The sequence below is a fragment of the Nomascus leucogenys genome, chromosome 15, assembly GCF_006542625.1.
Source record: "Nomascus leucogenys isolate Asia chromosome 15, Asia_NLE_v1, whole genome shotgun sequence".
NCBI lineage: Eukaryota > Metazoa > Chordata > Mammalia > Primates > Hylobatidae > Nomascus > Nomascus leucogenys.
The window spans coordinates 28921149-28944913 of record NC_044395.1 but is presented as its reverse complement, the minus strand read 5'-3'; the positions used below and the strand labels follow the sequence as shown (position 1 = coordinate 28944913).

The following is a 23765-nucleotide window of genomic DNA, read 5'->3' as shown; positions in this document are numbered from 1 at the left end:
TACTCAGGAGGCTGAGGCAGGAGAACGGCTTGAAGCTGGGAGGCGGAGCTTGCAGTGAGCCGAGATCGCACCACTGCACTCCAGCCTGGGCGACAGAGCGAGACTCCGTCTAAAAAAAAAAATCATTAGTTAATCTTGGTTCTAATTAGGTTTTTTGTTTTTGTTTTTTTGAGATGGAGTCTCGCTCCGTTGCCCAGGCTGGAGTGCAGTGGTGTGATCTCAGCTCACCCAACCTCAGCCTCCTGGGTTCAAGGGATTCTTGTGCCTCAGCCTGCTGTATAGCTGGGATTACAGGCGCACGCCATTGCGCCTGGCTAATTTTTGTATTTTTAGTAGAGACGGAGTTTCACCATGTTGGCCAGGCTGGTCTTGAAGTCCTGACCTCAGGTGATCTGCCTGTCTTGGCCTCTCAGGGTGCTGGGATTACAGGTGTGAGCCACCATGCCCAGCCTAATTAGGTTGTTTTTTTTTTTTTTAAGAATTAAAAATTACTGTTGCATGTTCTTGTGGGGGAAAACTTGAGTGCAGTATAAAATAGAACTTAATTATCCAAATCATAAAATCTGAGGCATAGACAATGTAAAGTACCTGAAAAAGTCACTGCATGCTGCTAACACACAACGATGACACGGGATTATTTCATCTTTCATAATTATTTTGAAATCATAAAAGACATTTTGTTCTCTAAAATTCTGTAGTACACTTAAGATTTTTTGTCCATGATCTTCTGATACAAGGAAGTTGTTTTTCTTCTCAGATGGAATTCCATTACAGGTGCTTCGTTGATTGAAAGCATATGAATTATCCATAGCCAATTCCATATGTCCTTAGAACTAGAATAAAAAAAAAAAAGTCACTGATGTAGTAGAGACCTAATGCAAGTTTCAGACTCCAAAATTTGCCCTCTTGATGGCAAATACACAAAAATAACCACTAAGAAAAATAATAAGACAGTAAAACTTGTTTTAAACATTTGTTTTCCTGACATTTAATATTAAATTCCTTTTGAATTTTCATAAATGTTGAGCTCATTGGAATAAAAGTATATTTTTCATAAGGGCTAACATTCAAGGCTATATAATTATGTTAAATAGCAAAATGTACAAGTTGTATAAATAGCTTATATAGGATTTCACTACATGATTAATATTATTACTATACATAAGAGGTGTTATTTCTAACATAGTTATTGAGTATATGCCCAACGCAATCCCCCTCCTTGCCAATCCATTCTCTTCTGATAACAAAGTAGCTGTTAAAATGCTGATCTTGGACCATAAACTATATGCCTTCTGAGGTTAGACTTTTACAAATAATTGGTTGAAAAAGATCAGTATTAGATTGCATTAATTAGTTATGGCTTTAGTAAAAAAGAAAAAGGCAAGAACTTTTCCAAGTTGGGCTATTTAAAAGTAGAAAGGAAAACCGCATATATCTTAATTAAGAAAGATTTTTTAAACATGAGGTCAGAAAACCAAGATAGGTAAAGATCAGATAATTGTGAATATCATGAACTGCAAATTCAGCTCTAAACATAAAAGTTGCATCATCAAAAGCAAGTGGGAAACAGAAAGGAAAAGAGGATTGGGAACTTGGAGAACCAGACAAATAGAAAACCTTGATTCTACATTTCTGTTCCAGTTATCACCCTAAAACTTAGTGGCTTAAGACAACAATTTATAATCTCTAATGGTCCTGTGAGTTTAGGTGATGATTCTTGCTTGGGAGCTTTCATACAACTACAGGCAAATGGCAGCTGTGGCTGAAGCCATCTGAAGGTCTGACTGGGTTACATGTCCAGTATGGTTTCCTCATTCACATTTCTTATGATTCAGCTGGGATGGCTAGAAGAGATAGGGATCTTTCTTCTTTTTTTATTTTTTTTTCTGAGAACAATTAAATATTTATTGATTCATTTAAAAATCAGAAAAAATTTTATATAACTATATTCGATATATCTATTTAATATACATATTCATATATATCCATTTTATATACATACCTATGTATATAACTATATGTAACTACAAAAATATATAAATGGATAACTGTAAAATAACTATTTTCCAAAACAAAAAAAAAAGTTTCTTGAGAAGGGTTACATTATTTTATATTTTTGCAAATCTCTTTAACATCTGGCTTAATGGCAGACAACTAGATTCTCATATCTGCTTCTTTATTCAATCTTTTGTGAAATCGTATACCATGTAGGCACACATCCACAACCATCTGATCTTCAACAAACCCGACAAAAACAAGCAATGGGGAAAGGATTCCCTATTTAATAAATGGTCCTGGGAAAACTGGCCAGCCATATGCAGAAAACTGAAACTGGACCCCTTCCTTACACCTTATACAAAAATTAACTCAAAATGGATTAGAGACTTAAGTGTAAAACCCAAAACCATAAAAACCCTAGAAGAAAACCTAGGCAATACCATTCAGGACATAGGCATGGGCAAAGACTCCATGACTAAAACACCAAAAGCAATTGCAACAAAAGCCAAAATTGACAAATGGGATCTAATTAAACTAAACAGCTTCTGCATAGCAAAAGAAACTAGTATCAGAGTGAACAGGCAACCTACAGAACGGGAGAAAATTTTTGCAATCTACCCATCTGAAAAAGGTCTAATATCCAGAATCTACAAGGAACTTAAACAAATTTGCAAGAAAAAAACAACCCCATCAAAAAGTGGGCAAAGGATATGACACCTCTCAAAAGAAGGATATGACACTTCTCAAAAGAAGACAGTTACGCGGCCAATAAACATATGAAAAAAGTCGGCCGGGCGCGGTGGCTCACGCTTGTAATCCCAACACTTTGGGAGGCCGAGGCGGGCGGATCACGAGGTCAGGAGATCGAGACCACGGTGAAACCCCATCTCTACTAAAAAAAATGAGAAAAATTAGCCGGGCGTGGTGGCGGGCGCCTGTAGTCCCAGCTACTCTGAGAGGCTGAGGCAGGAGAATGGCGTGAACCCGGGAGGCGGAGCTTGCAGTGAGCCGAGATCGCGCCACTGCACTCCAGCCTGGGTGACAGAGCAAGACTCCGTCTCAAAAAAAAAAAAAAAAAAGGCTCATCCTCACTGATCATTAGGGTTTTCTCTTTCTTAACACACCCTCTCCAAGTAGCTAGCTGGTGCTTCTTCACAGCATGACAGTCTCAGAGTGGCTGGGCTTCTTGCATGAAGCTTGGTTCTCCCAGAGCAGGTGTTCCAAGAGGCCTAGATGGAAGCTAGATACTGGAGAAGTAGTCCAAATTGTCCTACAGCATCAATTAAAGCTCCATTCCAGGACCAAGACAATCTACTGCTGTGCTATGCAAGACAGAAACCATAAGCCATGTGTAGCTATTTAAATTACTTGTAAGTAAATACAACTAAAAATCCAGGTCCCTCATTGCTCTAGCCACATTTAAGTGGTCAGTCATATGTGGTGTGATGAGTGACAATTTGTTTAGGACACAGAGTGCCCACATTTTTGGTTAAACATTACTTCTGGGTATGTCTGTGAGGGTGTTCCAGATGAGATTAACATTTGAATTGGTACACTGAGTAAAGCAGATTGTCCTCCCCACTGTAGATGTGCCTCATCCTGTCTGTTGAAGGTCTGAATAGAACAAAAGGCTGAATAAGAAAGAACTCTTTCTTTCTGCCTGACTTCAAGCTGGAACTCAAACTGGAACTATACCATCAGCTCTCCTAAGTCTCCCGCTTGGTGACTAAAAATCTTGGGTCTTCTCAGCCTCCATAATCACATGAGCTAATTCCTTATAGTTTTTCTGTCTGTCTCCCTCCATATATATACATTACAAACACATATACATATATATAGTAAAAATACCTATACATATGTACAGTAGAAATACAAATACGTGTGTGTGTGTGTGTGTGTGTGTGTGTGTGTGTGTATCCCTTTGGTTCTGTTTTTCTGAATAAGTCAGACTAATACATCTGCCTAGTGACTACTATATTATACAAAGCAAATATAAAACATTCTCATCATCACAGAAAGTTCCACTGGATAGCCATTATACTGTGTGGAAAAATAGTGTGCCTGTGTGAATGTGTGTGGCTGTGGAGGTGTGTATGTGCCTGTGTGTGCAGGAGACAGTAATAGGTTGTAATTGGCAGTACTGCTGGAAATCTAAGTGACTTGTAGAAATCATTCTGTGTGTAGTGTTCTGAGTAACTATGAATAGGGAGACATATTAAAAATGAGAGTGGGTATCATGGAGGAAGAGAGATAATGAAAGGCTTGGAGGCTATTTCTGAGGAAAAGGAATGAGAGAACGAAACCAATATGATGGATGAAGATGAGGGCAGAGAGAGAGAGCAAGAGAGAGAGACAGTACAAAATTGATTTATTATAAGCTCACGTGATAATAGAGGCTAAGAAGTCCCAAGACCTACAACTAGTTAGCTGGATACCCAGGAGAGCTGACAGTACAGTTTCAGTACAAGTCCAAAGGCCTGAGAACCACAACAGCCAATGGTGTAAGTTTCAGTCCAAAAGCTGGCAAGCTTAAGACCCAAGAGGAGTCAATTTTTCAATTTGAGTCCAGTGGCAGGAAAAGACTGAGATATGTCCCAACTCAAATAGGCAGGATAAATCTCCTATTACTCAGTCTTTTATTCTATTCAATTCTTCATTTGATTGGATAAGGCCCACCACACAGGAAAATCTGCTTTACTTGGTCTCCTCATTCACATGTTAATCTCATCCAGAAATATCCTTACAGACACATTCAGAATGTCTGACCAAGTATCTGGGCACCAGATGGCCCAGGCAAGCTTATAAATGAAATTAACTGTCACGACAGTTCAAATCTTGACTTAACAATGTTGATAACATATGACCTAGGATAGAAAAAGAGTATTTCAAATTAGAGTGAGGCATAAAGACAATTATATATGGCTAATGTCCCAGGACTAATTCTTTACCTCACAAGGCATCTTCATAAGTCACTTGTAAGACTGTTTTTAAAATTATGCATGTTTCCTCTTCTTTTCTAATATTTATAAAATACACAGATGTGAAATATTAGCTTGTGTAAAAATCATATATCTTCCCAAGAGTATGATATAATGTTGTTAAATAAGATGGCTATTAGCCTGAGGTTACGCTCTGTAACCAGCCCTCTTATGTTAAGAGAACTGAAACTTAACTTGGAAACATTTATTGTAACTGACTTAAAAACCAAAAACCAAAAACAAGCCTTAGCCAATCACAAACAGCCAACCAACCTACTGGTGACAAACAGGGAACTTCCATCAGACAATATCCAAATAAGGCAAATGCCTAGCTGTAGTCAATCAGGTAATTTCTCTACTTTGTTTTGATGTTCAACCTATAAAAGCTTGCTGGTCACACTGCTGGAGTGGAGCTCTCTGAACCTCTTTCAGTTTTGAATGCTACCTGATTCATGAATTGTTCTTTGCTCAAACTCTGTTAAATTTTATTTGCCTAAAGCTTTTCTTTTAACAATGCAAAATGAAAGAAAAAGTAGGGCATTAGAATCAGGCTGGAGTTCCAATGCTGGTTCAGCATTTACTTGTGATATATTTGAGGTAAATAACTTCTAATTTTTTATTATTATTTTCATCATCTGTAAAATGCAGATAAACTATATCTATCTAGTTGTGTTGTTGAGAATATTTTAAAAAATACATAATTGGCTGGGCGCAGTGGCTCATGCCTATAATCCCAGCACTTTGAGAGGCCGAGGTGGGTGGATCACATGGTCAAGAGTTTGACACTATCCTGGCCAACATGGTGAAACCCTGTCTCTAATAAAAATGTAAAATTTAGATGGGCGTGGTGGCTCATGCCTGTAGTCCCAGCTACTCAGGAGGCTAAGGCAGGAGAATCACTTGAACCCAGGAGGTGGGTTGCAGTGAGCCGAGATCCCAACACTGCACTCCAGCCTGGTGACAGAGAGAGACTCTGTCTCAAAAAGAAACGTAATTTAGCATATAATGTGTGTAAAATAAGTAGAAGTTAAGGCTTATTTTCTAAGAAATTTAACAGAAATGATGAGCAAATCATTTAATTGACATTAATCAGTAAGTTTACACTTATAAAATCGTGGAGGAAGGGACAAGAGAAGCAGCTCTCTAATAATTCCTAGGGCATAAGAGTGAAGTTGAACACAAGAGCTCTCATTGCAAAGTTGTTTAATCTGGAGTGTCAGAATCAAAGGAAATAATAGAGAATTGGCGGGAGATTTGTGCCAGCCTCCCTAACTCCAAGATGATGAAAACAAATGTTTAAAAGAAATAGCCAGGGACTGGGAGTGGTGGCTCACCCTTGTAATCCCAGCACTTTAGGAGGCGGAGGCGGGGGGATCACCTGAGGTCAGGAGTTCAAGACTAGCCTGGCCAAAATGGTGAAACCCTGTCTCTATGAAAATACAAAAATTAGCCAGGCATGATGGCAGGTGCCTGTAATCCCAGCTACTCGAGAGGCTCACCGAGAGAATCGCTGGAGCCCGGGAGGCAGAGGTTGCAGTGGGCCGAGATTGCACCATTGTACTCCAGCCTGGGTGACAGAGTGAGGCTCTGTTTCTAACTAACTAACTAACTAACTAACTAACTAACTAAATAAATAAATAAATACAAATAAAAGGAATAGCCAGGAAGTATTTATACTATGCAAAAGGGCACCCAAAGCAGATACACAGACAATATGATTGAAAACAGTCTATACTAGTTTGACAGATATGTGTTAAAGCTGTGCAAAGGATCAAGGTGTCTTCTCAGTGTCACAATGTAGCCAAGATGTTACTCCTGGTCTCATTCTCCAGTCCAGTGATAAGCTGGGGCATCAATAACCTATAACAGTAATGTAGGGCATCTCTATGGCCTGTCTAAAATAACTACAGAATCGGGTGACTCAGTCCAGATTGCCTGGATGCCCCTTGGAATCGCTCTATGTTTTCATCCACTAAAAGATATGTATTTTAATCCCTCTGTGTGTTAGAGGAAGTTGACACTGAGGATCAAAAGACACATTATCTCCTACAACCTTAGATTCCACTGGATTTCTAAAAGATCTCTTGAAGATTAGAATAATAGATGTTAGCAAGGATATTTGATCAACATGGAACATTCTAAAGCAGTAATTACTACCCCATCCTCCAGGCTATCCAGTAGAGGAGACGTGGGGAAAAGGATGTGGGTAGATACTGAATATTAGTTTCATGATGTTTTTGTTCAAAAATACACAATAATTTTTATATTTTTAGTAGAGACGGGGTTTCACCATGTTGGCCAGAATGGTCTTGATCTCTTGACCTTGTGATCTGCCCGCCTTGGCCTCCCAAAGTGCTGGGATTACAGGCGTGAGCCACCACGCCTGGTCTGTTTTTGTTCTATATGTGATCAATATGTATACATGTTATCTGTGGAGCACTTGCTATATACCCGGTGCTGGTCTAGATGGATTGAAAATATAGTGGAAAATAGAATTTGTGAATGACACAAAGTGAGCAAGGTATATGGCTGAGGAAGAATTCACAAAGAACAGTGAGAGAAATGGAGGAAAACCAGGAGAGGCAGTAGAAACTAAGGGAAGATAATTTCAAGTATGAAGTTGTCACCTATATCATCAAAAGGTGACGGGAAAATGTCACTGATGATTTGGGGTAAAATAGGGAGAGAACAGATAACAGTGGAGTTAAGTGGAAATAATGGGCACAATTTATATACGTTATTCTTTTAAAAAGTTCATCAAGGCTGGGTGCGGTGGCTCACGCCTGTAATCCCAGCACTTTGGGGGGCCAAGGCAGGTGGATCACCTGAGGTCAGGAGTTCGAGACCAGCCTGGTCAACATGGTGAAATCCCGTCTCTACTAAAAATACAAAAATTAGCCAGGTGTGGTGATGGGCACCTGTAATCCCAGCTACTCGGGAGGCTGAGGCAGGAGAATTGCTTGAACCCAGGAGGCAGGGGTTGCAGTAAGCCGAGATCACACCACTGCACTCCAGCCTGGATGACAGAGCAAGACTGTCTCAAAAACAAAAACAAACAAACAAACAAAATTCATCAAGGTGGGGCCTAGAGGAGCATGTAGATACCAGGAAATTTTGTTTTGTTTTACTTTGGTATAGATGGGAGAAACTTGTGCATGTTAATACACTGAAAACAAAGGGCATGTTTGGAGGGAAATTTTGACAATGATCACAACAACCTAAATTCAATATCTACATCCACATCATACAGCAAAATGTTTTGGACCTTTAAACCAATAAATTGGAGAACAATACTATACAGCAAAACTTCTATTTCTGTTGACAGGTAAACATTGATAGGCAAATAAATGGTTCCGTTTCTAGCCATTTATTTGCTGTTTAGTTGTTTAGTGATATAATAAGAATGAAGGTACAGGGATTTATCATAAATAATTTATACAGTTATTTCATCCAACACTTATAATAATCCTTTAAGAATGGTATTAATAATTACTTCTTCAAACAGCAAATTGAGGCTCGGAGATTAAATAACATGCCTAAAAACATAAAACTAGTAGAAACATGCTTGTTCCACTAAATGTCTATGTTATTTCCAAAATGAATCATTCTGACCCTGGATTTTAATATCAAATGAAAGCTCAGAAAGCAATTTTAGTGCTCTTTAGATCCAACTATAAATGTACTTGTCAAAAGTTACCACAGCAATTTAAGATCATTCTTAATAAGGATGACATACATGATAATACTAGCTAATATTTGCTGAGCCAGTAAGCTGTGCCAGGCACTGGCCTACAGAGGTCACATAGTATTTGATTTGATTCTTATAAATATAGTCCCTATTAAAAAAAACAAAAAGACTGCTTCCAGTAAGGTTTAGATGTACCTTTCCCTATTTCTCCTGCTAAGTACAAAAAAACAAAAAAAAACCAACAACAAAAACAAAAAACCCTGGAGATACATATAAATATAAATAAACATATATATAATACATACATATGAAGACAAATAAATGAAGACGATGAAAAGTGGAAAGCTGAAATCAGACTGACTAGTGACCTGAGGAACAACACACTGGTGAGTTCCCTGGGTTTTCCTTTTGCCTAGTATGTTCTAGATCCTACAAAAGCTGCAACCCTGATACACCAGTGGGCACACACATAAACAGCCCCCAAACTGCCCTCTTTAGTCACAGAACCAGAAAAGGAGCAACCTAACAAGATAGAAATTTTTAAGGAAATAACCACTCCACCACAGCAGAAGACCACACAAAAAAATTCTGGCTCTATACCCACCCAAGCCTGCAAAGGTGCAATGGAGAGCCTAGAATTTCACTAATGACAGGCTATAATGAGGTGCTTCTATCATTCTCCTCATATCCCCCCAACTAGAATGATATCAGAGAAGGCTAAATAATCACTAAAACATCTATGCAGGCCAGGCATGGTGGCTCACACCTTTAATCCCAACACTTGGGGAGGCCGAGGCGGGCAGATTACCTGAGGTCAGGAGTTCAAGACCAGCCTGGTCAACATAGTGAAACACCTCTCTACTAAAAATACAAAAATTAGCCAGGTGTGGTGGCGGGCACCTGGAGTGGTGGGCTCCCAGCTACTCAGGAGGCTGAGGCAGGAGAATTGCTTGAACCCGGGAGGCAGAAGTTGCAGTGAGCTGAGATTGTGCCACTGCACTACAGCCCAGGCGACAAGAGCAAAACTCCATCAAAAAAAAAAAAAAAGTCTATTCAAAGAGATAACATTCATAAGTGACTATAGCTAAATCAAAATTAAATTCTAAATAAAGTTCAAGTAAGCCACAGGAGACAGAAAGAAAAAACAGAAATAAAAATAGAATAAACAGAAAACAGAAAATAAATTACAGACTTCAATACTGATGTTGCAATAATTGCACTAAATCTAAGTGGTCTACATACACCAATTAAAAGATAGATTACCAGAGAAGATTAAAAAGTGACCCAACTTTATGCTTCCTACAAGTAAATTCACTTCAAATATAATAAGTAGGTTGAAAGTAAAAGGATAGGAAAAGATACACTATGCAAGCATTAATTAAAATAAAGCAGGCATGGCAATATAATTACAAGATAAAGTAGACCTGAGCAAGGGAAAGGAATATTATGTAATGTCCATCCACCACCAAGAAGACTAGCAATCAAAAACATATATGCACCAAATGATAGAGCTGTACAAATGATAGAGCTGTAAAATATGTGAAGCAAAAACTGATAAAACTGAAAAAAAAAACCAGATAAATCCACTATTATAGCTAGAGACTTCAACACTCTTCTCTCTCAAATTAATAGAACTAGACAAGAAGTCAGTAAGCATATAGAGCTCAACAACACCATCAATCAACAGAATCTAATCAACATTTATAGAAAACTCCACCTAACAACAGCAGACTACATATTCTTTCACCACAATGAAATCAAACTAAAAATCAATAACAAAAAGATAACATAAACATCTCCACGCACTTGGAAACATAATAACACACTTCTAAATAATCCATGGATCAAAGAGAAAGTTTCAAGTGTAATTTAAAACATACATTGAACTGAGTAAAAACTAAAATACAATATATCAAAATGTGTATGATGCAGCTAAAATAGTGCTGAGAGGAAAATTTTTAGCATTAGGTGCTTACATTACTACAATTCACCCAATATGAAATATATAATTTGAACAGCCCTGTAACCATTTAGGAAATTAAATTTACCAAAAGTTTAAAGAAGAATTCATACCAGTTCTACACAACTTCTTCAAGAAAACAGAAGCAAAGGGAAGATTCCCAACTAATTTTATGAAGTGAGTATTACTGTGGTACTCCAGACAAAGACAGTACCCAAAACAAACAAACAAAGACCAAAACTCCACACTATGAACCAATATACTTCACAAATATAGATGCAAAAATTGTTTTAAAAATATTAGCAAAAAATCAGCAATATATAAAAGGAATTATACACTATGGCTAAGTAAGTTTATCCAAGGATGTAAGGCTGTTTCAATATTTGAATATCGATTAGTGTAATTTATCCTATTAGGCAGCTAAAGAAGAAAAACCACAAGACCATATCAATTGATGCATAAAAAGCATTTGAAAAAATACAACACCCAGTTATGGGAAAAACTCTTAGCAAAAGAGGAAGAGAGGGGAAAAGTTCCCCCTTCTCAACTTGGTAGAGAAAAATCTACAAAAAACCTATAGAAAACATTATGCTAAATTATGGAATGCCTTCCCCCTAAGATGAGGAAAACAGCAAGGATGTCCACCCTTACCACTGCTATTCATCATAGTTCACACTTATTTAGAAGTACATTATTCAGTTTCCAAGTGCATGTAAGCTCTAGCAAGCACACTAAAACAAGAAAATTCAATAAAAGGCATATACATTGGAAAGGAAGAAACAAAACTGCAACAAAACTTGCAAATTCCAAGATAGTCTACATAGAAAATCCAAAGGAATCTACCAGAAAAAAACCTCATAGAACTAATTAGCAAGTTCAGCAATGCCACAGGACACAAGAGCATCACACGAAAATCAATCATATTTCTATATACCAGCAATAAACACATAGAAACAAAATTTAAAACAAAAGCAAAAATTAAAAGCATAATAGTTCAAAAAAAAAGAAGTGAAAGAAATACGTATAAATCTAACAAAACATGCATAGGTCTTGTATGCTGAATAATATAAAATGCTAAAAAAATAAATCAAAGAAGACTAAAATGGAAAGACATGCCATGTCTGCAAATTGGAAAAGTCAACTTAATAAAGATGTCCCCTTAATTTCCTCCAAACTGATATAAAGGTTTAACACATTTTTTATCAAAATCCTGGCACAATTTTTTGTATATACAGGTAAGATTACTGTAAAATTTATATGTGATGATAAAGAAAATAGAATATCTAACACAACCAAAAAGAATAATAATGAGGGAAGTATCAGTCTACCTGATTTCAAGACTTACTATAGCTATGGTAATCAATACTGTGTAGTATTAGTGAAAGGAGAGACACATAGATCAGTGGAATGCAATACACAGTTGAGAAGTAGCCCCACACAGTATAGCCAAGTGACTTTTGACAAAGGTACAAATGCAATTCAATGGAAGAAAAAGAACCTTTTTTAACAAAAAATGCTGAAGAAAATGGATATCCACAGGCAAAAAAAAAAAAAATGAACCTTGACCTATACCTCCTACTTTATGTAAAAATTAACTCAAAACGGGTCATAGATTTAAATGTAAAATATAAAACTTTTAGACACAAATACAGAAGAAAATCCTTGTAACCAGGGTCTCATTAATGAGCTCTGAGACATCAAAAGCACAACACATAAATGAAAAAAATTAATAGATTGGATTTTATATCAAAATTATATTTTTCCTCTGTGGAAGTCCCTTTATTTAAGAGGATGAAAAGACAAGCTATGAGCCAGGAAAAAAAAATTGCAAACTGAATCTAATAAAGAAATAATCTATAAAGAAATCTGAAAACTTACCAGTAAAAACACCAGACAATTCAATTTAAAAAACGCGCAAAAGGCACAAAGAGATATTTCACCAAAGAGAATATACAGATGGCAAATAAGCGCATGAAAAAATGTTCAACATCATTAGTCATTATGGAAATGGAAATTAAGACTGCAATAAATATCCCTACCCATCTATCAAAATAGCTAAAATAAAATATAATGACAACACCAAACGCTTGAGGACTTGCAGAGACACTGGATCACCCATACATTGTTGGTGGAAATAGTTTGGCAGTTTCCTAAAAAAACTAAACATACGCCTTCCATATTACCTAAGAATCATGCTGCTGAGCATTAGAAATAAAAGCTTATGTGTGCACAATAGCCTCTATATGTTTCATAATGCTTCATTTGTATAGACAAAAGCTGAGGGCAACCAAAATGTTGCACAATAGGTGAAAGAGTAAACAAATCATGGCACATCCATACAGTGGAATACTACTCACCATTAAAAATGGACGAAGTGTTGATACACATAATTTAAATAGGTTACAGGAATCTACGCATGTGAGAAAATTACAAGAAACTACACACACACATTGTACCAATGTCAAATTCCTGGTTTTGATCCTTTACTAGAATTATATATGCACCCATTTGGGGAAACTGGGTGAAGGGTACATGGAAACTCTATCTTTACAACCTCTTGTGTAATTATTTTAAGACATTAAAAGATAACAAAAGATCAATCAATTCAGAAACTATTTTGATGTTCCAGCTTTCTTCTTGCTCAAAACATAGAAAATGCAAATAAAACATAATTATTTAATTGGTATAAAATCATTCCTCTGTATTTTAAAATAAGTAGGAAATAAAACAGTAAAAAGGTGACTAAAGGAGATACTTCCAAAAGAACAAAAACTGTATCTCTGCATAGTGGCAAAGGTCCTGCGAATATCAATTTTTAAAACTCTAACCACAAACACTTTTTAATTAACTTTATTGTCATGAAAATCATGTATGTAATTTAGATCTTGTGTTGGATTAAGTCAATTATTGAGCCTCATAGTTCATGAATAAGTGGACCACATGATGTAAACACAAAGTTATTTTTATTTCTATAAATAGTAACAAAAACAAGTTTTACTTGAAAATTTCAAGTATCCTAAAATAATATAAAGAATCACAGATAGCTATTCACTTTTATAACACTGTTTTTAAAAAAAGTCTGCCATGTATATTCTATACAGAATGACAAATCCAAGGAGCTGAAAATTTCCATTTCTTAAATTTCATTTGAGTATATCCTACTTGTATAAGTGTATTTTGCAAATAACAAAGAATATGGCATTTGGAACTAGAGAAATAGTCCTAAATGGTTCATCACTTACTAGTGACTCCTACTTAGGCTCTCGGAGGCTTTGGCTTCCTCATCTGCAAAGTGGACACACCTATGACACTGGACTGTTGTGAGACTTAAATGATACAATGAATATTAAGTTAATATTGTCAAATTATATGTAAATATTAATGATTAAAATCAATAACATTATTAACTGTTAAACAATTCTCAATTCTTGGTAAAAGATTTATAAGGCAATTTATTTTCTTCAAATAGTCTTCAAATTCAATTATGTTATTTCGTTGATTTTAAGACACAAATTTTTTCACACTTATCTGAAACTGACAGGCATCTTATAATCACTCTGGTTGGGTAGTAGTCATGATATATTTGTCATTACATGTGTATTAAACTTGAAGAATGGATATCAGTATGTTGGAAGAAAACCTTGGAGATAATAATGGACATTGGTTTAAGAAATGATACATCATTAATGCTCTAAACAGAGAATGATATTTTAAAAATAAAACATGGACACAGAGACTGTGAGTTGAAAATCAGCAAAAAGACACTTTGAATGTTAAGAAGTTTTAGGAATGCCTCAGCCAATTAATTTTGCTTATATTGTTCTTTGTATATAGGTGCAAGGGTATTATATGATTTTTTTAAAAGGGGGCTCTTTGCATGAGTAGAAAAAATTCTTAGTGATAAAGAGTTGTGCCATAGTTGGCATTTTTTTTCTTAGTAGTATATAAAATAGTGTACTTTTAAGATTGCACCCCAGCTTCAATGAAACACCTTCCTGCCCAAAACACTGACTCAATTTTTAAAATGATTCTGTTATTGTTTTTTTAAAAAAGCCTTCCATTAAAATTTGATTTAAATAATTGAATAAATAAAGGTAGAAGAGTCAAGCCTAAGAACCAAGCCTTTGATAAAAAGTAATGACAAAAATCATATGCCACTTGACAAAAGTAGAACATTAAACTAAAGCTGTGCTCTGCCTGATCTGGGCTTTGATTTCACTGGGTCCTACAGTGATCTTAGTTTGGTCACTGATGTTTCAATATACAGCATGATTTCTGGCCTATTTTAGTAAATATTTATTATAGATACTAACTATATGACAAGCACCGAATTAGGCACTAGAGATATAAAGAGAATAAGAGACAGACATGGTCCCTTCCTTTTTGTTGTCCAGTATCTGGTGAGGAGGACATAATAAATAAAGTAGGCAAATAAATAATTATAAATTTTTATAAGTACCGTGAAGACAAAAGTAGGAAGTGGAAATAAAAATGAACAATGGGGCATTCAATTTCAGACAATAACAAAAGGGGTAATAGGGAACACTTATATAGTGCTTATTATGTGCCATGCTTTGTACTATGTTTTTTGTTTGTTTTTTTGAGACACGGTTTTGCTGTGTCACCCAGGATGGAGTGCAGGGGCAGGAACACAGCTCACTGAAGCCTCAACCTCCTAGGCTCAAGCAGTCCTCCCACTTCATACTCCTGAGTAGCTGGGATTACAGGCGTGCATTAGCACACTCAGCTTTTTTTTTTTTTTTTTTTTTTTTGGGATGGGATCTCACTATGTTACCCAGGTTGGTCTCAAACTCCTGGCCTTAAGTGATCCTCATGCCTCAGCCTCCCAAAGTGCTGTTGACTACAGGCATGACCCACCATGCCTGGCCCCATGCTATATGTTTTACGCATACTCTTTTAATCTTCAAAAAAACCTGGATAAAGCAGATACTTATCTTCACTTTACAAACAGAGAAAACGGGCTTTGATAATTTAAGTAATTTGGCTAAGATCATATAGCAAGTAAGCAGGGAGTTGGTATGTGAATTCAGTTTGGCTTGAGAGCCCTTGCTTTCAGCCACTACAATATTAGGGAAAGCCTTTCTGAAGTGTCATCTGAGAACTGAATGATAAGAAAGTAAGGGGTTAGTGGGAGAAATCACATATAAAGCCCTACAGGGGGAAAGGAGTCCTTCAGTTTTAGGAAATTAAAGGTGGCCAGTGTGGCTGGAGTAGTTAATGAAAGCAAGAGGGTCAGGAGATAGGGCTGCAGAAGGCAGTTGCTACCTCAGTCGGGATCCTATGGGTCACAGGAGCTGGGATTTTATTCTAAGTGAAATAGGAATGACTGATCACTTTCAACTGGACAGTGACATGACATCATTTTTTAAAAAAATATTTTTCTAGCTAATATGTCAAGAATGAATTGACAGGAGGTAAGAGAAGTAGGGTCCAAGTCATTCATTTATTCAACAAATATTAGACAGTTTATGGAGTAACAAATATTGTGGCAGGTACTATTCTAGATACTAGAAATACAGCTAAAACAACACAGACAAGGTCCTCTACCCTGGAGTCTACTTTAGAATGCTGAACACCCCCTACATGCACATACCCCTTCCTTCTCATACATTAAGTTTCTCCTACCCTACTAGACATTTTCCATTAGCATGTAAATTCTAGTATCTTCCATCTTTAAACAAACATCCAACAAAAATCTGTCCTTTGACCTTTTATTCCCTCTAGCTACCATTCCATTTTTCTACTTCCTAAATCCAGAAAAACTTCTTTAAAGGACACTCTGTGGTAGTGTCACCTCCAGTTATTGTCTCAACCCACTACAATAAAATTCCTTTCTTTTACTCCATTAAAACTGCCCTTGTCAATGTCACCACACTACCATCTTGAAGCTAAATTCTCATTTCTCTCTCCTCATCTTATTTCGCCTCTTAGGAATATTCACACTGTTAACTAGTCCTTGAAACACTCGTCTTTTAGTTTCTGTGCCACAACATTCTTCAGGTTTCCTACCTTGCTGACCTCTCCTTCTCAGTCTAATTAGAGGGCAATATAACATAAGAATTAAGGGCATAGATTTCTAGATTTAGTTCTGAAGGCAAGTTGTGCTTATGGCATAGAAGACATTGGAAGAGAGTGCTCCCCTTTCTCAGGAAGGCTAGAAAACTGATTAGTATTTCGGATGAAAAATAATGGTGGGTTATACTAGATTGTTAACAGTGGGAATAAAGAGAAATAAATGGATTAACTGTATTTTAGAAGTAGAGCCAAAAACACTTGGAGATGGATTGGATATAGGGAGTCAAAGAAAAGCAGCATCATGGTTTCTTCCTGGAGACACTGGTAGAATTATGGAGTTATTCAAATAAGTCTTGGGAGAAAAAAGAAGGCTTTGAGGTAGAACAAAGTTTGTGACCCAATAAAAAGTTAGTGAATATGTCTAAAAAACACCTAGACTTAGAGATGATCTCATCCGATGCCTTTCCATTGAAATTAATACCTGGAAGAGGTTATGTCATGCATACGATCCTGTGTGACCAATGTCACACAGACAATTGGTGGTAGAGCTGGAAATAGAATACGGGTCCCTCAGAATCCTGCTAAGAAGCCACAGATCAGCACCAAGCAAGATGATCATTACAGACTGAGTGAGCCCCTATTACTTTAGTCCTCTTCTTCCCCTGACCAATGCAATAAAAAATATTTTAATAAAATTGTTGGGTTCATTTAATATAGTTAAGCAAGTTACGAACTGCATATTTATATTTCCTTAATAAAAGTGAGGGAAGGCAGATCGAATATAAAAAGCAGTGTTACTCCTGACAGTAATAAATCTATTGTGGAGTCATTAATAACATTTACTCACGTATACTATTTGTAAAAGGTATACATGACATTCCTTCTCAAGTACGGTACATTCTATTTTGCAAGATAACACACATGCAAATAATTCAGGACAATAGGAGAGACGTCATAAGGCAATACTAGAAATAATTGCCAAATGAATTATATAAACAATACTGTTTTGGAGAAAGGTACTCTGAAGTAGGTCCTCTAAGAGAAGGTTTAAGCTAAGCTCTGGAGAATTTTTAAAAGCACACAGGGAACGGGATTAAACAAACCTATAAAATATGTTCACGAGGGTAATAGGTTTGGGGCTGAGGTTTGGAAGTGGGGAGAGTGAGCTATTTTAGATTGGGTGAACAGAGACATTCTGTTTGGTATGACATTTGGGCCTGAATGACACAGAGGAAACAAGGAATGTGATAATGGGAGAAGGGGAGAATATTCTAGATTCTGGACCAGGTACAAATAATCCCTACATTACTCTCTGTGTATTAGGCTCCATAGATCTAATACACAGAGATCTTGTTCGATGGTAAAATAATGGGATATTAATTCCTAAATTTAAACAAATTCTCTTTCTGAGCTCATCGTCTCCATCAGTAATAACTAGTGCACAGAACATATGCAATAACGTACACAGAAGTGTTTTGGAAACAGAAACGTAATGTACCAAAGTTATAAAAATGAGTTTAAAACGACAAGAAGGAAAGGTTATATGATTCTTAGTTAAAAATGGAGAAGTGAGTTATGATCATTGCTGATATGGGTATCAGTATTACCCACATATCTTTACACTGTCTCTTATTGTACTTTTTATGCGTATGACTTACTTGCCGTACCAGATTGTAAGCTCCCTGCGGCTGGTAAGCAGATTTTCAATATGGCAGCTGACACAGGCTTTTGGTTAGCCAAGATGATATATTAAGCCAATAATTCATTTTACTGTCCTTTGGGGATCTGAATTTGTGCGTGTGTGTGTGTGTGTGTGCTCAGAATCCCACCTACTTTCGAGGGATTCGGGGGGCTTATGATATCACGAAAAGTTCATGAAGACAAGTATAGATAAAAACATAATAGAACCCATCTTAAATAGGACAGAAATCATAGGCAGGTAATTGTGTTAATTACTACCGCTGGCCTTTGGCTGATATTTCCGGGCAGTCAGAGGGAGAAGAAAATCGGCTGAATCCCGCAGTACCGCACTTTAATCGACCTCCAGGTAGTCATTTACAGTCATCTGCAGAGACCAACTTTTCCCTAGACCAAAACCTGCAGGGCACTTGGATCGCGTGGGCTTTCACACGAGAGTCAACAACAGCCTACATGGAACAACTAAGGAAACAGACATACATCAATATGACCCTTCGCAAAGTCTGAGAAAATAACTGAGAAAAGTTATTTACTTGGTTCTGCCGCTGTTAGAGCAAGGACCTCTGTCATGATGGAAACACTGATGCCTCAACAATGGAATCCTGTTTTCTCGCCAGGGCTCTAGCCCAGGCTTGGCAATAGCAAAACAGCACCTGGGTCGCTTCATCGCCCCAAATAAACAGCCAGCATTAGCCCAGCTGCTGGATTTAGGCGGGGTCGGTGTTCCGCAGTGGGGATAGTGCCTCTGTTCGGCCTTCGGAGGGAGGGTTTCAGGTAGGCTGCTGCTAAGGGTCGGGAGCGTACTGTGTGAGGGTGGGTCTTAGGCTGATGGGAATGGGGGCAGGGAAAGAAGCAACACAGGGCTGCCGCGTGGCACAATTGCAGGGGGCACCACTGCAGACCCCCTCCTAGAGATGGAAACCTCTCGTGCCCCGTACACGAAGCAGCTGAAGCCAAGGACATTCTATTCTCTCTGGGTCACAGGCGCCAACCCAGACCCCGAGAATAAGGGCTACCATCCCACTCCTCCCTCAGACCCCGGAGCTCACCCACCTGCAACTGCAGTCTCCGAAGTCTCCACCCCAGTCTCCCTGCCTCCAGAGGACTGGTTGCGATTGGCCTGCACTGCTGTCCCGTTAACTCTTCCGCAAGTGTGAGTGGCGTAACTGTCGGGCTCTTGGCCTTGGTCCCGCCCTTCGCTCGCCTCCGAAGCCACGCCTACGTGACGTCATACAATGCCGCAAAGCGCAAGGCTGATCTCCGTCTCCGCCCCCAGCCCCTTTCTCCTAGAGGAGGTAGCCGAGTTGGGGGCGGGCTGGGAGGGCTGTCGGTGGGCCCGTCTGCGTAGCGACGTCGCGCCCCCTGCGCACGGACGCCGGGAAGAAGGGGGTGGGGACACGTTTGCGTCCGCGCCATCGGGCCCGAGATAGCGGCGAGGTCCGCTTTCAGTGGATGGTTTTCCCTGCCAAACGGTTCTGCTTGGTGCCATCCATGGAGGGCGTGCGCTGGGCCTTTTCCTGCGGCACTTGGCTGCCGAGCCGAGCCGAATGGCTGCTGGCAGTGCGATCGATTCAGCCCGAGGAGAAGGAGCGCATTGGCCAGTTCGTCTTTGCCCGGGACGCTAAGGCAGCCATGGTACTACAGGTCTTTTTTGGTATTTAGAGCCTAGGAAGCAGATGTTGGGGGAGGCGGGCCGGGCTGTGGAGACCCGACACTCCCGCGCTGGCGGCGGCCCTCTCGCTGTGGAGCCTGTGGCCGGCCCGGGCGACAGCAGCCGGCGCTGCGGAGTTGCGGGCGACGCACGGCCTGGTTTCCACGGCCTTTGTAACCGCCTTTGAGGCCGCGATGGCTGTAAACATTCTCTCTTTCCCGTTGTTATTTCAAATGGAGACCCTCCTAAACCATGAAATAAGTGTAGGAAAGGCCGACAAAATTGTTTTTTTCTGTAATTAATGTTTTTATGTCTTTATCTTTAAATGTTATTTTTCTTGTTTGCGTGGGTTCATAGCCCATGCTTATTCTGCTTGTTAAATATCCCACCATTCTCCAAGGACTCCTTGCACGTGGTAGGCCCTAGAAATTATTGACAGTGTGATTTAGTTTGTAGCCCTGCGCTCCCCGGAATTGAAGCCAATGAAACTGAGGCCGGAGAGGATACCTTCCTCACTAGATGCCATGGGAAACAGTATTTTACGTAGATTTATTTATTTTAACTATGTATTTTGAAGCAACAAATGGAAAACTGGATTTCAAAACAAGTAATCCTTACAATATGGTGCAATTTGAAACAACCGTGAATTACCATCATTTAAAAGACAGTCCTTTCTTAAAAATGTCCCATATTGAAACACCTTTCTGTTTGAAATGTAGACTAGTTGATAATTTTCAAGGCATATTGGTGAAAATTTTTTACACTTATAATTTGTAAGGAATTATGAAATAAGCTACTTTTAAAAGCCTGCAGTTTTTAAAAGTCAGTGTTAGAATTGAAGAAGAAAAAAACCTGAAAGATATTTTTAAAAATATATACTTTGTCATCTTATATTCTTGTTTTTGTGTGTGTGTGTTTTTAGTAATTATTTTTAAAATAATAATTGGAGAGAGCAGAACAAGATAGGCCATGCCTTGCTAATTGTTGAAGCTGGGTGATCAATATATGGGATCTAGAAATACATATGCATAGATGTAGGTACAGTAGGGCTGCTCACTGCAGAGTTGTTTATGACAGCAAGTCTAGAGCCAGCCTAGAATGTCCAATAACGGGGAAATAATATTATGAAATATGCTACAGCTAAAACTGCATGGACCAGACGGATGTGTACAGACATAAAATAATTCCCAATACTTAAAAATTTAAAGCTTATATGTGGTAGAGTACTACATAAGTATAATCTCATGTTTGTGTTTATATGTAGAGTTATCAAAAACATGTAAATGCACATATATTTAAATACAGAAAAGACTGACAGGATGCCAGCTGTTAACTTTGGTCACTAGCAAAGGAGAGGGAATTGCTAAGGTGGACTTTAATTTTTTATCTACTTAAGCATTGCTTAAGTCTTAACGTGTGTTTAATACTTAAGTATTTTGAAAAGTTTTAAAAATGAAAATTTTAGAAACCAAAATACTCTTACACACAGTGTGCTTGTATCTTTAGTAGACATCGATACATACAAATGTTTTATGTACTTAACAGGCTGGTCGTCTGATGATAAGGAAATTAGTTGCAGAGAAATTGAATATCCCTTGGAATCATATTCGTTTGCAAAGAACTGCAAAAGGAAAACCAGTTCTTGCAAAGGACTCATCGAATCCTTACCCGAATTTCAACTTTAACATCTCTCATCAAGGAGACTATGCAGTGCTTGCTGCTGAACCTGAGCTGCAAGTTGGAATTGATATAATGAAGACTAGTTTTCCAGGTAACATTGCATTTTTCTAGTATGGCTGTTAAGTGTCTCGATGCCTCAGCTCTATTACTATTGAGTAATCTGAGGCCAGGAGATGTATTAGACATATTTAAGTTTAGGGAAAATGTGCTCAGTACACAAAGGTAATGGAGAGCATAAATCTGAAAAGGGTATATTTCCATGAATATTTACAGACTTTCACGTAAATAATAGATTATCCATTACTGGGGATCCATAACTTTGCCTAGAGGTAAAGTGAAATATTAAGTGAAATTCTTTTTGAATTATACTTCAACTTACTTCACTTAAACATTAACCACAATTTTTCAGTTAATTGTTAGTTTGTTTTTAAAAAAAGAATCTCAATAGTAAAGAACATTGTAGTCCTTTTGTAGAGATAACATACACAGTTGACCCATGAACAACACAAGTTTGAACTGCATGGGTCTACTCGTGAATTTTTTTCAATAGTTGGCCCTCTGTCCCCTTAGATTCTGCATCCACAATCAAACGCTATCACGATTCAGTATTTGCAGGATATGAAACCTGAGGATATGGAGGGCTGACTTCATGTATGCAGGTTCCACAGGGCCGCATGCACAGATTTTGGTATCTGAGGAGGGTCCTGGAACCAGTCCCCAGTGGATACCAATGGGCGACTCTTTTTTCTGTATCTAAATACAGCTCTTTTTAGCCCATTTATGTAAGTAAAAATGAGGAGCAAGCATTATTAAAATATTTAAGTTGCTTATATATTGCTTTAGAAATTTGTTACTGGTGGCTTTAAGGACCACTAACATTTGTGGTGAAGTTGAATGTGTACCCAGGCAATTTAATTTAATACATACTAAATACAGGTTCTCGCAACTACTTTTTATTTGTCATCATCACTAACATTTAGTGAACACTTAACCATGTGCCATGGCATTTTACATAGTGCTTTAGACATATTCTGTGATTTAATTCTCTCAACTACCCTATGATGCATATACTGCTATTTTTACAGAAGATAAGTAACAGGCTAAGAAGAAAGCTATTAATAAAAACCCACATCTTCCTAATTTCATAGAAAAACTGTCTAATCTCCATACTGCCTGCACTGTATGTGGTTTGAATATGTGGCTCTCTCAGTCTGTAAGGCTTGTATTAATTTTATCTCTCACTCCCATTTCTGCATAAAGAAGTCCTATTTACTTGTTAGATTTCACCTTAACCTTACTTTAGGGAAGCTTTGTGAGCCTTCTATCTAAGCTAGGTTCTTTTGTTGTAGGCTCTCATAAAATATATTTTCCTTATTCCAGTAATGTATCTCAGTTGATTATTCATCAGAATGATTATCTTTTCCTGATACTCAAAAGCTGTGTGAGAGCAAGAACCATGTTAGCTACATCAGAGTTTGATCACTATCACACCTCTTAGTACCTTGCCTAGTATATAATAGTAAAATATTTGTCAAATGAATGAATAAACACTGTGCTGTTAGAGTATAGGCTTCAGTGTGGCTGTGAATCTCTTCTCCCTTTCCCTTTTTGTCCTTACCTTGCATTTTCTTACTAGCTACTCTTTCTCTTACCTGCTCATAAACCTTTCCAGTACAACTCTATTCTCAGATTTGCTCAGAACAAGGCCCTACTAGTGATTTTGGAAACCTTTTAACAGATTGTTGATCTGATTCCCTGGATAAGGTTCAAGGAATTTTGTTTAACCTCCTGAAATTGCATGCTACATTTTGTATGATGTGCACATGTGCATTTTTCTTAGGAAAGGATCTGGTATTCAACAGGGACATAGGTGGCTTACTCTAGAAAAATTGCTGCTATAGAGGATTCTTAGCATGGGAATTAGCCCATATATTCTTATAGCTTTCTGCTGTTATTACAGGAACTTTTTCTAAAATCAGAAATGGAAAGGCCATTGTTTTTTAGATTGCAGTCAGCACAACTACCTGGCAATAATCGGCCCAGTGGGTTGGTATCTGCTTGGAAATGATACCTCTG

At 37.9% G+C, this 23765-nt stretch overlaps 2 protein-coding genes across 5 annotated transcripts in view; one reads left to right on the top strand and one right to left on the bottom strand.

Annotated features, from left to right (window-relative positions):
• The window catches only part of KBTBD3 (kelch repeat and BTB domain containing 3), a 27024-nt gene extending 7186 nt beyond the window's left edge, over window positions 1-19838 (bottom strand). Inside the window, exons 1-3 of one of the 4 annotated variants that reach the window (XM_003253080.2) lie at window positions 19412-19669; window positions 18620-18820; window positions 589-833 (exon numbers count right to left, since the gene is read on the bottom strand). In XM_003253080.2, coding sequence (XP_003253128.1) covers window positions 589-821 — 233 coding nt within the window. In that variant the 5' untranslated portion in view covers window positions 822-833; window positions 18620-18820; window positions 19412-19669. Of the gene's footprint in view, window positions 1-588; window positions 834-13866; window positions 13887-18619; window positions 18821-18891; window positions 19337-19411 lie in introns of those variants that run through there. The other 3 variants (XM_003253081.2, XM_030828839.1, XM_030828838.1) reach the window with 3 other exon arrangements.
• The window catches only part of AASDHPPT (aminoadipate-semialdehyde dehydrogenase-phosphopantetheinyl transferase), a 22142-nt gene continuing 17965 nt past the window's right edge, over window positions 19589-23765 (top strand). The window contains exons 1-2 of the mRNA XM_003253079.3: window positions 19589-19993; window positions 21555-21780. Of these exons, the coding sequence (XP_003253127.1) occupies window positions 19811-19993; window positions 21555-21780 (409 nt within the window). The 5' untranslated portion in view covers window positions 19589-19810. The remainder of the gene's footprint in view (window positions 19994-21554; window positions 21781-23765) is intronic.